Source organism: Cucurbita pepo, chromosome LG03, assembly GCF_002806865.2.
Source record: "Cucurbita pepo subsp. pepo cultivar mu-cu-16 chromosome LG03, ASM280686v2, whole genome shotgun sequence".
NCBI lineage: Eukaryota > Viridiplantae > Streptophyta > Magnoliopsida > Cucurbitales > Cucurbitaceae > Cucurbita > Cucurbita pepo.
In genome coordinates, this window is record NC_036640.1 from 11,032,695 (window position 1) to 11,047,798 (window position 15,104).

At 35.3% G+C, this 15,104-nt stretch overlaps 3 protein-coding genes and 1 long non-coding RNA gene across 9 annotated transcripts; all 4 read right to left on the reverse strand.

Moving 5' to 3' along the window:
- Positions 1-159: 159 nt before the first annotated feature.
- LOC111791037 (CAP-Gly domain-containing linker protein 1-like) lies at positions 160-2,291 on the reverse strand. Its single transcript, XM_023672216.1, has 7 exons — positions 2,051-2,291; positions 1,900-1,938; positions 1,625-1,678; positions 1,453-1,506; positions 758-811; positions 602-673; positions 160-472 (listed from the first exon to the last, which is right to left on the reverse strand). The coding sequence occupies exons 1-7, from the start codon at positions 2,105-2,107 to the stop codon at positions 335-337; spliced, it is 468 nt and encodes a 155-aa protein (XP_023527984.1). The 5' UTR covers positions 2,108-2,291; the 3' UTR covers positions 160-334.
- A 1,963-nt stretch (positions 2,292-4,254) lies between these two features.
- On the reverse strand, positions 4,255-4,722 carry LOC111791716 (flowering-promoting factor 1-like protein 1). The gene has a single exon (XM_023673185.1). It carries the CDS (start codon positions 4,713-4,715, stop codon positions 4,383-4,385), a length of 333 nt encoding a protein of 110 aa, XP_023528953.1. The 5' UTR covers positions 4,716-4,722; the 3' UTR covers positions 4,255-4,382.
- Positions 4,723-10,089: 5,367 nt separating this feature from the next.
- Positions 10,090-11,502, reverse strand: LOC111791374. Its single transcript, XR_002814638.1, has 2 exons — positions 11,293-11,502; positions 10,090-10,577 (listed from the first exon to the last, which is right to left on the reverse strand). It is a non-coding gene; the product is annotated as an uncharacterized LOC111791374 (long non-coding RNA).
- Positions 11,503-11,664: 162 nt separating this feature from the next.
- LOC111791375 (60S ribosome subunit biogenesis protein NIP7 homolog) lies at positions 11,665-14,053 on the reverse strand. 6 transcript variants are annotated; one of them, XM_023672681.1, is made up of 3 exons: positions 13,360-14,053; positions 12,712-12,830; positions 11,665-11,991 (listed from the first exon to the last, which is right to left on the reverse strand). In XM_023672681.1, the coding sequence occupies exon 1, from the start codon at positions 14,046-14,048 to the stop codon at positions 13,413-13,415; it is 636 nt and encodes a 211-aa protein (XP_023528449.1). In that variant the 5' UTR covers positions 14,049-14,053; the 3' UTR covers positions 11,665-11,991; positions 12,712-12,830; positions 13,360-13,412. The 6 variants fall into 6 exon arrangements, with proteins under 6 accessions (XP_023528449.1, XP_023528446.1, XP_023528447.1 ...); XM_023672678.1 differs by having other exon boundaries at positions 11,665-11,996; XM_023672679.1 differs by having other exon boundaries at positions 11,665-12,024.
- Between the last annotated feature and the right edge of the window lie 1,051 nt (positions 14,054-15,104).

A 15,104-nucleotide genomic window follows, 5' to 3' on the forward strand; every position in this document is an offset into this window, starting at 1 on the left:
ATTCAAATTTTGAGAATCCAACCTGTTACCTTTGGAACTTCGACAACTAAATTCAAATCTCAATGACGAAAATTTAAGCATTCGAAAGCACTAAATAGAAATTAAGTTCAAAATTCGACCATCATTAAGTTGTTTAGAGAGAAGGATAGAGGTAGAGAATGAGCTAAAGGGAGATCTCATAGAACCCTCAATGGGAAATATTGAAAAGAAACCCATTACAATCATTGAAATTTAAACACAGAAAATTGTGGAAATCCATAGCCGAGAGAGCTGCTGCTAATGTTATCTTATCATGCAATGAAAAACTTACAACCTACATGATACAAATTGCCTCTTAATTTCCAACTTCATTCCCCTTTTCCTCCGTCGAGCCACGACCTTCCTTCGTTGCCTCGTCTGCATCTTCCTTGTCGCTGATTTCTGCTGGATGTTGATGTCGAGTCTCGTTATTGTCCACAGAAACATCCTGAAGCTGCCAAAGTTACGTAGTTTTCTTCAATAGTGGCTAACATGTATGGTGGTATGGGGTGGGTTGGTGGTCTTTTGAGAGAACTTATCAGCATATTTGAGTATGAAAATGGTTAGAAGATATAGAACTTACACCCAAGTTCCTCAGGCTGGTAGTCACGTCTTCTTGTTGCTGCTGAAGGGTAGTCCTTAGTTCTTGGAATTCCTACTTCGATGTTACAAATTTATTACCCTTCCAAATGGTATCAAAAAGTTTAAAAATGTATTCGATCTGTGAAGCATTACTTACCGTTCGAAGGTGCTCGACCTCAACATTAAGTGATTTCTTGAGTTCAGAGAGTTCCTGTACGAGGCATTGAAGATATATATCATTAGCAGACTACTTAAGGTCTCTTTGAACCTCCAAGAATCAGTTAACCAACATCATGTCTAGCATGCAGTAGCCGGCTGTCTGTATGAGCCACAAGATTTGATTACAATAAGCCACTTGGGACCAACTGGTTTAATGGGTCATGTTAGAACAATCAAACTATAACAGCCCAAGTTCACTACTAGCATATATTGTCCGCTTTGGCTCGTTACATTACGTATCGCCATCAGCCTCACAGTTCTAAAATGCATCCGTTAGAAAGAGGTTTCCACACTCTTGTAAGGAATGCTTTATACCCCCTCCAACTAATGTAGGATCTCAAAATCCACCCCCTTGGGGCCTAGCGTCCTCATTAGCACACGACTCGGTGTCTAGCTCTGATACCATTTGTAGCAACCCAAGTCCACCGCTAGAAGATATTGCCCGCTTTGACCCATTACGTATCGCCGTCAGCCTCACAATTTTAAAACATTTCATTCAGGAGAGGTTTCCACATTCTTATAAGGAATGTTTCGTTCCCCTCTCCAACCTCTCCAACCAATGTGAGATCTCACACAAACACAAATATCTTAAAAACTGGACAAGCAATACAAAATTCACTACTAATAACTTACACTGCGGTAGGTATTAACTTGCGTGTCTAACTTTGACCTCCAATTCTGAAGATCCTGAAATGCTCAAAACACAGGGAAAGTTAAGAAAATCAGAGGACAAAAACAACTAAATGAGCAAGAACATACAACTTAATCAGCCACACAGTTAGGGCATTGTAAATCTAGACTTCACCTGCTTAAGAGATTGAATTCTATTAAGCAACTCCGCTCTTGATTCGTTCAATTCCTGAGATCAAACATGTCAAATCTCAGAAGATCAGACCTAAATTGCAGCAATCTCAGTAATACATGGACTCTTTGTTAAATCACCACTAGACCCAAAATTTTAAGAACTTCAAACAACGAACAATTTAGTTCTCAACTATCCTACAATCGAAGTGAACAGTAAAATTCACAAATCAAGTTAATAAGCTGGAGAATTCAAAAGTCGGGACAAGAAAATAATACCGAAATTTTCGATCCAATGGGAGTTAGATTCTCATTTTTCTGTGAACAAAGAGGAACAGATACAAACATCAAGAACAGAGTAAGTAAATGTGTAAAAGAACAGATCAGGCACAAAAAGAAACTGAAAACGAAGAAAGTGAAGGGAACTGACAGCCGATAGAGGAGCTGGGGCAGCGGCGGAGGGAGAGGAAGAGTCGGCGTCCGCCATAGAAGCAGGGATCCAATCGAACCGAATCTGTTGAACTGAAAATTAGGGTTTTGAGAAGGGGATGGGTGAAATCGAAATTCAAAAAATGGAGGAAAGAGAAGAGAGGAAAATTAAAAGGAGATGGGTTCCAGTTTGTCGAAGATTTGAATTTGGAACCAAAACCCAATGCCACACTTCACCACTTTCTCGTGTCATCTGTACGGACAAGATGACCCCTTTTATTTATTTATTTATTTATTATTACGAATTTTATATATATATATATATATATATATATATATATATTTTGTTGGGTATAATTTCTATTAAAAAATGTAAAATATTATAATATTTCACGAGCAAAAATATAATATACTATTCTACCCATATAATTTTAAAAATTTAAATTTAAATTTAAATATTATAATATAGTCTTTTTAATACTGAAAATTAGACTGGGTTGAGAGTAGTAAATATAATCTCTTAACCTCTCTAATGACTAATCAAATTAATCATTTAAATTATTATTTTTAAATATATATATATATATAATATAAAAACTATGGAATTATTTTAATTTAATTGATTTTTTTTTTTTTTTATAGAAAAATGAAAGATTAATTTTCGTTTGAAGGAATAAAAATGAGATAGAGAGTGAGGGTGGAAACGGAGAAGTCTTCTCCATTCTCGCATTCTCGCCTCTATGAACATTCTTATTCTCTTTTTATTCCTATCACTTCATCTCATCAATCTTTTAACCAATCGACTGAATGACGTGTTCTTATAAGCCATGGTAGCGTCGTATCGCTACGACATATGTTCGTGGCACTACGATACAATACCGTGGCAAGCGATATAGCGTGGTGGTTGTATGGATGGACGGCATGAGAGTGGGCTCTAAATTCTTGGGTTGGGTTGGGTTGGGTCCATTTTGTAAGCTATAGCGCTGGGCTTGGGTGGGGTGGCCCTATTATATATGCATCTCTTCATGTACCTTGGTAACAAGAGTTTAAGGGTTGAACAAATCACTTATTCCCTAATTTTAAAAATTCACAAATAATTTTGTGTTTCTTGTATATCTACATATGAAACATCTCCGACCCGTTAATGGGTAGGCCGTTTTTTCAAAACCCCCCTTTAAAAAATGCATTGGATTTCACTCGACGTTCGAAGATCCAAACAAACAAAAAATGCACGTTACAGATAGAAGGTATGAACAGCCTAAGCCCTGTTGGATGACGAAAGTCACACATCAGCTAATTTAGGGAATGATCATGGGTTTATAATCGAGGAATACTATCTCCATTGGTTTGAGAGCTTGTGCTCAAAGTGGACAATATCATACCATTGTGGAGAGTCGTGTTCATGTAACGAGCCCACCACTAGTAAATATTATCCTCTTTAAACTTTTCTTTTAAAATCGAGAAAGGGTCTGACATTCACTGATCGATAAAAAACGTCAAAGAACTTTTGAGTTGATAATTATGGTCGACTACTCAATGGGACGGGACCGAGCATTGGCGCCCATTTCCATTTCCTTATCCAAATGGGAATAGGTTTTGAGCCATGCTCTCATGCACGTAAATCTCAAATATTTCTCTCTCAATATCTATTTTTATTATTATTATTATTATTTTCTTAAAGCAAACAAAATAAATAAATAGATATTCTTCGCCCGGATATGGGCTATCCGTTGACCCATCAGACTCCCCCTCTTATCGTCACCAGCCTGTGATGCATGGACGTGTCCTGTCAGTACACTTAACCCCACATTCCTCAATTACCAAATTACCCTTACCACGGTTAACTCCTTTTTATTTATTTATTTATTTATATTTTTCTTTGGCCTTCTCTGATCCTGCATTGCATGGCAGCCATTTTCATATTATCATGCATTAAAATGTTTTAATTTCTTTTAAATTTAGAAATTATTCGAGCGTTACAGAAAATAATAGAAATTGTCCACTTTAGCTCGTTACGTATAGTCACCAGCCTCACAGTTCTAAAACCCGTCTATTAAACAGAATGTTTCACACCGTTATAAAAAATGTTTCGTTTTCTCTCCAATGAGTGTGAGATCTCACAAGATACGATATTTTAACGAGTCGAGCTATCTCAAATCGACTTTTAATGGGTAGTCATCAGATCGTTGATACGACAATCTATCATACGTTAAATTTATGATTTTCGATTTCAACGACAAATTTACATATGCTTCAAACACACACAAACACTACATAAAAAGAGATGAAATAGAGAGCCACCAAAGAGGTATGAAACGACGTCGTGGCAACAATTACTGGGATTGCATGTCCTTAACTTGAAAAACATTACGATTCTTCACAACGATGTCGTATAAGTGTCTAGCCTTAAGCTTATTGAAGTCTGTGGGAATAGAAATGAGATCCACAGATGAAGGCTTATGGAATTGCATAACCTCGGAATCTTCGTAGTATACTTCCCAGCCTAACGATGCAAGCTTGTTTTTAAGTATTGGGTATGATGTCATCGCCTCGTTTGTCGGTTTGTAGATCAGAACTTTTCTCCGCCCTCCTGCTCCCGTCTCCGCCGCCCCCGCCCTCTCCACGAGCCGGATTACCCCGTTGTCGAACACCCAAACGCCCGACATTGTTTTTCCTCTCGAATCAGTTTATAAGCTTTGAGGAACAATAATGGAGTGATTGTATATATCTATGTATATATATATAGAGAGAGAGAGAGAGAAAGTAATCAGGTAGATGAACTAGGAGAGGTGAGCTATGGCAAAAGAACAAACTTTAATGCCATGTTTTTTTTTTTTTTTTTTNTCTCTGTAGAATTATTACATGTGAAAGCAATCAAACATAAAAGAAAGAAAAAAAAAAAAAAAAAAAAAAAGGGTTTTGATCGGAGTTTCGAGATTGAAACGTTCTTAGGCTCGATGAACAAATCATGATTCAAATTCCAAATTTGGCACTCGGTGATTTTAATATTCTCTGACGATATGAAAACATTACCTACTTGTCTCAAAGATTATGGACCAACATAAGTTTTTTAAGCTCGTTTTGTTCTGCTCAAATGTTTTCCTAGGAGGTGGTCACCCACGTAAAATTACTCTAATCAAAAGAGCTTAGTTTTAGATTTATTAGAATTCAGTGTCGGGAACGAAACATTTCTTATAAAGGCGTGAAAACCTCTCTCGTTTTAAAACCATGAGGTTGACGACAATATATAATGAGCCAAAAGCGGACAATATCTACTAGCGGTGGACTTGAACTGTTACTGTTAATGTTACAGTGTTAGTTCAGAGTGACGAATTAATAAAAAAAAAAAAATTGAAATTAAAAAGATTTCTTTTAATTCTATTTTAAAAAATGAAATTAATTATTAAAACCTAACATTTGATGATTGATACGAATTTTACAATCAAAATATTTTAGAAAAAAAAAAAAGTCATTGTTTTAAAATCTATAGGGTATTTAATTATAAGATATGGGAATCCATTTATTTTACAAAATTCCAAAATACTTTTTAAAAAATAAAATATAATAAATGTCTTTTTCAAACCCCACACGTGGGAATCTTTGTCTTTTGTGTGTTTGTGTTTTTTTAACCTATTTTTTGGATGCCATTTTCATTACTATTTTATTGTAATTAATAAATTAATTAAATTAGGATTTTCTTTTTTAAATCTAAATTATAAAAAGTATATTAAACCTTTTTTTTATTAAAAAGGAAATTTTTATTCTTTTGAAATTTACAATATTACCCACCCTTCACATTGAATTAAATTTCATTTTCTTTAATTTTCGTTAATTATTATTATTATTATTATATTAAAAAATGAATTAAGTAATTTGGATAATGTATTTTTACATGTGCATGTACTTGCAATATATATCTCCCTTTGAATATATTCAAATTAATATTCCGAATTTATCGAATTTTTTTTCAAGAATATATCATTATTCTTATATATATATATATATATATATATATATATATATGATAACTGTATGTTGTGAGATCTTACATTGGTCGGAGAAGAGAATATAATATTTTTTTACAAGGGTGTGGAAACCTCTCACTGATAGACGCGTTTTAAAATTTTGAGGCTGATGACGATATATAATGGACAAGAATGGACAATATCTATTAGCAATGAGTTTGGACTGTTACATATGTTCCCGAACTGTTTACTTTACATCTACGCATTATCTGTAAAAGCTACTAGAAATGTAGCGACAACTATTTGAAATATGCTCTGTGGAGCACGTAAAAGAAAAAAGGGATTGAAAGGGGCTAATGTCGACTCGTAAAGGGGCAAAGAAAACCCTAGGAATTGAAAGGTGAGGTCTAAAGGTGATGAAATAAGAAAAGAGAGATCATATTCGAACAGCCAATTGAAGAAAAGGGACAAGAAGAAATGTGTGGTGTGGAAGAGTTTAAAGGGACAAAACATGTTTGAATGTGGTCGTAATCTTTGTTCTTTTTTGCTTCTTCTTGAGGTATCTAAATGCTCCTCATTCATTTTCATTACAATCGCCCACCATTTTGCTTCTCCTTTCGTTTATTCTCCGGACCACTGTCGTCATGGGTTATCTTCTACACGGAATTTTTGTAGTTTATGAACATATTTGATCTTTGAGTAATGTAATGAACGGAGATTATATTGTCGTATTGGTTAAACTATAGGACTGGAACGTGTTGTTATGAGTGAATTTAGAATGAGGAATCGAAAAAATTGAGCATGATTGAGTTGGATTGAGCCCTAGATTCAACTAAGTCGAGGCTAACTAGTGCCCGAATTAGAATAACTTAGCCAAAGGGCCATTTGTTCTTTGGGGACAAACAATAAAGGGCTAAAAAGGCCCCACCTCGACCATGACCAACTAGGTCGAGGCTTAGGTGGCCATTTTTATTCTAGGGTTGCACTGTGCACGACCCCTAGCCCGAGGGATCCATATAGGCTTAGTCCGACCTCTTTGTCTCCAATCCAAGAGGAAGATCATAAACCCTAGATCATCTCAAGTATCTTAAAGTATCATTAACTTTTCACTCTCAAACCCTAAATTTGCTACACTGAATGCTATAGACGAAAGGTCAAAATCAATTAGCCTAAGAAAAAGACCAGTCTCGAGCCAAATTACATTTGAGGACTCAAATGGACTCGGGAAAGGAAATGTTCGAGTCATTGGCCCAAATTCACATGCTCGGTCTTGGTTGAGGTCGAGATCAAGCCTACCCATTAGCCAATATGGAATGCTCAATGCATGCCCAACCCAATTATTCGAAGCATAGCTCGATTTAACCACGAAACCTAAATTTGGATGCCCCAAATGAAGCTCTCTAATATAGATGCATCATGTTAGCGAAAGAGGAGTACCACATCAATATACAAATCCCTACCCCTCGAACAAATTTAATACATTTATTTAAAAATATATATATTCTTTTAAAATAAATATTATAGTATAAAGTTTTTGTTTCTAAAGCAAAGTTGTTGTATATTTGGGATTACAAATATTCATTGCCTTTGCTTTAAACATCACTTGACATGCCCATGTGAGCTCCACATTCTTCCTAGCCCACATAACCCAAAATTCTTTCATATATATATATATATATAACCAAGCCTATATGTGTGGTTAAATCAACCCGTTTTCAATTTTAATTTTGTGTTTAATAGATCCCTAAACTTTAAAAATTGTTGGTAAATTTTTAAACTCTTGATCTCACGTCCAATAAATTTCTAAATTTTTAATTTAGTATCTAATGGGTCTTTGATTTTTTAAAATTCGCTGATCTTTTAAAAATTAAAAATTAAAAATTAAAAGGGTAGAATACCATTAAGCACTAAATTCAATTTTATGTCTAATAGACGTTTTTAAAGACGTTTTTAAACGGTTAACTTAACTAGATATAAAATTAAAATTTATATTTAATAAATTAATTTTTTAAAAAAAATTAACATTTTCAATAATTTATAAGAAAGTAGTGTTCTCATTTATTTTATTTTATTTTATTTTATTGAAAAGAAGGACACATGTTGGGTCAAAATCATTAAAGAATGACTTTTATTTTATGTGTTATAAATGACGCCATAATTTATTTATATTTTTTACACAATAAAATTAGGTCATCAAGGTGTATAGAGGCGTGACTAAAAAACTTTACTTTAAAATGTATAAATCTTTGAATATATTCTATGTTTTGAGTTCATATAGATTCTTCACGTAACTATGTACATCAATGTAGACTCGATCAAGAATTTTATATAATTTTTGGAATGATGTTATCGTAGACGGTTTTGAAGGATATAATAATTAGGTTATTTAATTAATTATTAAGGATATGTTGAAACGATAAGTTTTATAGCTTTTGAATTCAAGCCTTTCGAGCATCTTCTCGTCTTCATTTCAATATAATAATCCATGTGTATTAGAGTCCACATCAGTTGGAGAGGGGAACGAAACATTCCTTACAAGGGTATAAAAACTTCTCTCTAGCAAACGTGTTTTAAACCATGAGGCTAACGTTGATACGTAACGAGCTAATGTAAACAACAGTTAGATGTGAGTTTTGATTGTTACAAATGGTATCATAGTCAGACACCAAACGGTGTGTCAGCGAAGACGGTGGGCCCCTAGGGGAGTGGATTATGAGAACGCACATATGTTGGAGAGGGGAATGAAGCATTCCTTATAAGGGTGTGGAAATTTTTTCCTAGCAGACGCGTTTTAAAACCGTGAGGCTGATGGCAATATGTAATGGACCAAAGCGGACAATATCTAATTGTTACAATGTGTGTCGGTTTCCATGTAAAAACCTTTAACTTACATACTAAACACAATGAAGAACTCAAAGTGGAGTGAGATTCTAAATTGTTCTCGATACTCTAATTAATAACAATAAGTGGGTTTGTAAGACAACACATTATTCTCTTAGTTTTTAGGGTTTGGCATCTTTGATTCTCAAACAATGAGCAAAGAAATGGTTTTTAAGATATGGGTTTTGTGAAGTGGTTGCCTAATCAAAAGGGAATATTGTGGAAATGTTCATATGAAAGGAATCTGTATAAATGCCTGAGTTTGGTGGTTTGCCTAAATTTTTTTTTGGTTACAAACAGATGGATCCAACTCCTGCAAAGGCTTTGAGAATAAAGTACTTGAAACCATTATTATAGCTACCATTTCTGGGTATCTATTCCATTGTTATATATATATTATAAGTATGTACTTCATTCTTCTTCACCATTTCTGGAATGGTTCGTTTCGAATATGTTTGGCAACCACTTTGTTCATTGTTTTCTAGTTTTTTTTAAGTGTATCACCATCTTTCTTGGTTTATATGAAAAATTTTGTTCCCCTCTCCAATCGATGTGAGATATCACAACCCACCCCCCTTCGAGGCCCAGCGTCCTTGCTGGCACACTATCCGATGTCCACCCCCTTTGGGGCTCAGCATCCTTGCTGGCACACCGTCCGGTATCCACCCCCTTCAGGGCTCAACATCCTTGCTGGCACACCACCTGGTGTCTAGCTCTAATACCATTTGTAACAGCTCAAGTATACCGTTAACACATATTATCCTTCTTGGGCTTTCCCTCATGGGTTTCCCTCAAAATTCTAAAACACGTATACTAGGGAGAGGTTTTCACACCCTTGTTCTCCGAGATCTCACATATTGTTCTCCGAGATCTCACATAAGGATAGAAAAGAGAGATGAATTGTAGACTTTCAATAGGCTTAAAAGGGTTTTGAATGATATCACTGCAATAGAACAATTTACATGTGTGAGGGCTCATCTCATTTCAAATAATGCTATTATCAAGCGTTTTCATGCAATAAAAAGTAAGACTTAAGGCAAGGTGGGCAATGTTGTCATGAAGTTAGACACGAGCAAGGCTTGTGATCGAGTAGTTGTGGTCAAAATGGCATTTCAGGAAAGTTGGGTGGAATTGGTTATGAGAATTCTAGCCCATAAAACAGGTCAAAACAGCTTTGGACATGAACAAGCACATGAGCCCAATAGCCAATTTTGAACAAAAATGATCCACAAAAACAGATTCTCAATATCAGTGTTTCATCTCCTTTCCCCAAATGGAGAACAGGATGGCAATCTATCTGTAAGAACAACCAACTCCTTCCTCTAAACCTGAACCCCTTATTATCCATCTCTCAATAAAGAAGTTTCTGATATATTTTAATTGCATCAAATTAGGCCTCCACCAAGTTGCTAACAGTTAGCCAAAAATACATTTTTGGTCTGAAAGTTTAAATTTGGTAATGGAAGAATTGTCTCTAACCTCCTATTAGTAAGTACAACTAGCAAATGGCAAATTTAAATAACTTAGTACCAGTTTTTTGATGAGGTGACCTTCCTCTCCCTTTGTTGCTCCTCCTTAGCCAGCCATCTTGCTCGACACGGTTGTCACGCAGCTCGTCTCCACTCAAATATAGTCACTGTCATCTCCGGCCACATTCTAGCCATCTGCTACTGGAACGCTGATCTAGAATGGAAACCAAGTCAGCTCAGATCTGCAAAATGAAAGAGAAAGAACACCTTTGCTCCAGTTCTAGATAGATCATTCTTAATTCCAGACAGATCTAGAGCAAGAAAGTATTTTGTTCTAGTTCTAGAGAAATGAACGTTGGAGGCTCCTTCATTTCGGATCTTATTGAAACAATGAGCTCCATCAGATAGCAGCACAATGTTAGGAAGAAGAGGAGTAGAGAAAACGTCTAAACACCCGAAAATATTATTGAACTCAAAATCATCTTAGTGTTGTCAAAGGACCCCATGACCATTTAAACTGATCTTCAAAACTCTAGGACCAAAAGTGTTCTTGAAACTTAAGACTAAGACACTGAATAGATTCTAATTCGAAACCAATACGTCGTTTTTGTCGTAAAATTTATACATTTTCAAATTTAAGCCAAAAACTTCTGTACAAACACAATATAAGAATGTATGAATATTGCCTAAAATTAAGTGGGTGTAACATCTAACGTCATAAGAGGAACCAACCCCAGAAAAAATAACCTCATCTAACAACAAGATTGCTCATAACTAGCCACCAACCAAAAGCACAACCCTTTATTCAAGTTTTGATTACAAAAATTGTGTATAAATTACAAACCCATTGGTCTATCTATCTATGCTAATGCATATTCAAGCATAGATTGCAATAAACAGGTAAGTAGCATTATGCAGTAATAACTTACAAATCTATATAACCTGCACTCATCTCAGCCAGACTTCTACAGTGTAAGCAGTTCGTCTTTAACACGTAGAAAACAGAGCAGAAACAAGTTTAGTAACTTTCTTCTTATGAAGAACCAAACTTCACATTGAGAAAAAATGAGAGAACACAAATGATGTTATGAAAAGAAAAGCACACCACGAAAGGAGCCCAAACAAAAACCTATACCATAGGCAAAAAATCAATAGCCAATTTTGAACAAAAATGATCCACAAAAACAGATTCTCAATATCAGTGTTTCATCTCCTTTCCCCAAATGGAGAACAGGATGGCAATCTATCTGTAAGAACAACCAACTCCTTCCTCTAAACCTGAACCCCTTATTATCCATCTCTCAATAAAGAAGTTTCTGATATATTTTAATTGCATCAAATTAGGCCTCCACCAAGTTGCTAACAGTTAGCCAAAAATACATTTTTGGTCTGAAAGTTTAAATTTGGTAATGGAAGAATTGTCTCTAACCTCCTATTAGTAAGTACAACTAGCAAATGGCAAATTTAAATAACTTAGTACCAGTTTTTTGATGAGGTGACCTTCCTCTCCCTTTGTTGCTCCTCCTTAGCCAGCCATCTTGCTCGACACGGTTGTCACGCAGCTCGTCTCCACTCAAATATAGTCACTGTCATCTCCGGCCACATTCTAGCCATCTGCTACTGGAACGCTGATCTAGAATGGAAACCAAGTCAGCTCAGATCTGCAAAATGAAAGAGAAAGAACACCTTTGCTCCAGTTCTAGATAGATCATTCTTAATTCCAGACAGATCTAGAGCAAGAAAGTATTTTGTTCTAGTTCTAGAGAAATGAACGTTGGAGGCTCCTTCATTTCGGATCTTATTGAAACAATGAGCTCCATCAGATAGCAGCACAATGTTAGGAAGAAGAGGAGTAGAGAAAACGTCTAAACACCCGAAAATATTATTGAACTCAAAATCATCTTAGTGTTGTCAAAGGACCCCATGACCATTTAAACTGATCTTCAAAACTCTAGGACCAAAAGTGTTCTTGAAACTTAAGACTAAGACACTGAATAGATTCTAATTCGAAACCAATACGTCGTTTTTGTCGTAAAATTTATACATTTTCAAATTTAAGCCAAAAACTTCTGTACAAACACAATATAAGAATGTATGAATATTGCCTAAAATTAAGTGGGTGTAACATCTAACGTCATAAGAGGAACCAACCCCAGAAAAAATAACCTCATCTAACAACAAGATTGCTCATAACTAGCCACCAACCAAAAGCACAACCCTTTATTCAAGTTTTGATTACAAAAATTGTGTATAAATTACAAACCCATTGGTCTATCTATCTATGCTAATGCATATTCAAGCATAGATTGCAATAAACAGGTAAGTAGCATTATGCAGTAATAACTTACAAATCTATATAACCTGCACTCATCTCAGCCAGACTTCTACAGTGTAAGCAGTTCGTCTTTAACACGTAGAAAACAGAGCAGAAACAAGTTTAGTAACTTTCTTCTTATGAAGAACCAAACTTCACATTGAGAAAAAATGAGAGAACACAAATGATGTTATGAAAAGAAAAGCACACCACGAAAGGAGCCCAAACAAAAACCTATACCATAGGCAAAAAAATGGCTCCAAGCATTTAGTATATTGCATATAACCCAACAAAGAAAATCCATTTCTAGTGAAGATCATTGTTGCTCAATTCACAGCTGTTTGATGATCAAACAAATGTATGTATTGGCCTCACGTGCAAACAAAATATCCGATACAACAATGAGAAGCAACTGCTCATTAAAGAAAATCTTCAATACAGTCATAAAAAGAAGAAATTATTAGTTTGCAGTAAAGAAATAAGCACTATCTGATCACTATGATATTAGATAACCCACATTTGGGCAACAGTTTCATCATTCACATAAATTTTAAACTTAAGCGACAATCAACACCATGGTGTGCAAAACTTACAAAATTGACTTGATTCATTAGGCAGTATATCAATTTGGTCTCAAAATCCTATTGACCAACAAACTTTACAAGAACAAACTCGAGTATACCTGGACCAGGAAGCCGATACCCAATAAACTCAACTCATCTTCATCTTGTTTCTTTAAAGCTCATCCTCCATCCTTAAATACTCTCCAATATCCGACTGATGGAGAACCACAATCCCATTCGGGTCCAACTTCCTACAGTCCTGCGTGGACTTCGCCGCAATTCCAAATCCCAATGGCACATCCGACATAGAATACACAACAACCCCATCACCGGGAGCAATATTTTCAGTAATCCGCCCTAATCCGCCTTTCAAAACATGGTTCCCATACAAAAAAGACATCTCAGAAGTTGGTTTAAGCCAAACCTTGTGCTTAGCATTGGAAGACAATAGCCCTAGCGAGTGAACAGTGAGATGAAAACTGCCGCCATGAGTGAACTTTCCGATGCAGGTGCCGAGAGCGACAAGGTTGCTGCGGGCTACGTTGGTAGCTCGCTTAACAAGGGAGTCACTGACGTAATATACCTTGTTCTTATGAAGGCGAAAGCAGTAGCGGCCGGGATTTGGCCCGGGCCCTTCGTGAGAGGGGTTCTCGACAATGTTCTTGAGGTTGTTACCGGTGAATTTGTGGAGCTTCTCAAACACGGCGGTGGTCTCTTTCTCGTCCAAGGGCCTCATCGTCGCCGAATCAGAGCAGAGGGGAACAGGTGGTGATGCAGTGGATTTGAAGGTTTTAGGGTTTATATTCATATAGCTTCCACTTTCTCCCCAAAAAAAATAGTATATATATGAATTATTTTTCCATTATTTTTTTCTTTATTGAATGACAATTTTCTGATTTATTTTTACCATAAATCGTATTTAAATTATTAAGATTTTTATTCTTTTAATTTTACCCCTTTATCCAATCTTCGAACAAATTTCACCTTCACGGGTCAAATAATTTATCGTATTAGAATCTTTGAAGATATTTATGTATCTAACACATCATTTTTAATGATATTCGTCTCATCGTTAACTACTCGAGATAGATAATGCATTATATTGTAAACTTCTTACCTTAGAAGAATAGATGAACCTAAGGTATAAATATAAATAACTATTGTTGGTATCATTGTTCTGTAAATAAGATGAGTTCATGTTTAGAACCCGTCAATGTTGTAGAACATTAAATTTTTTAATGATATTGTTCCTACCCGAGCAAAATGGAGTTATTTCCGACCTTTGGTGCCCTTTTTATTACAAAGAGTCCAAGACAACAGTTCAGTTGAAGTGGTCAACGACCATTTCTTCTAGATGGTTTGAGAAAGTTTGTTGACCACTTCTTCTAGATAGTTTGAGAAAGTTTCAACTATTATGATATGTACGTACAAGGGGCTCAAGCCATCAGTAAGATATCAAGATAAGCTAAAATTATAGCCTTGGGTCAATATCGACACGCGCCCAAGCCATCAGTAAGATATCAAGATAAGCTAAAATTATAGGCGTGCGTCAATACCGCTAAGGGGACAATTCCAAGTAGAGTAATAATTTCTCAAAATATTATTAAATTTTAAATTTCAGTAAAAGTATCAATTAATTGATATTAAATTGCACTTAAGAAAGTTTATTAATGATAATTTTATATTTCAAAATTTGTAGTGTTGAAATTCGCCACGTCAATTTATTTACCAACCTTTTTTACCATTCAATCCAAGTGGTAAAAAAATTAGTGTTCTTCTTCTTCTTCCACTGAAATTACCTACCAGTCCTTATCCGACCATTTTGGGAGAGGAAAAAAAAAAAAAAAAAAAAAAAAAAAAAAAA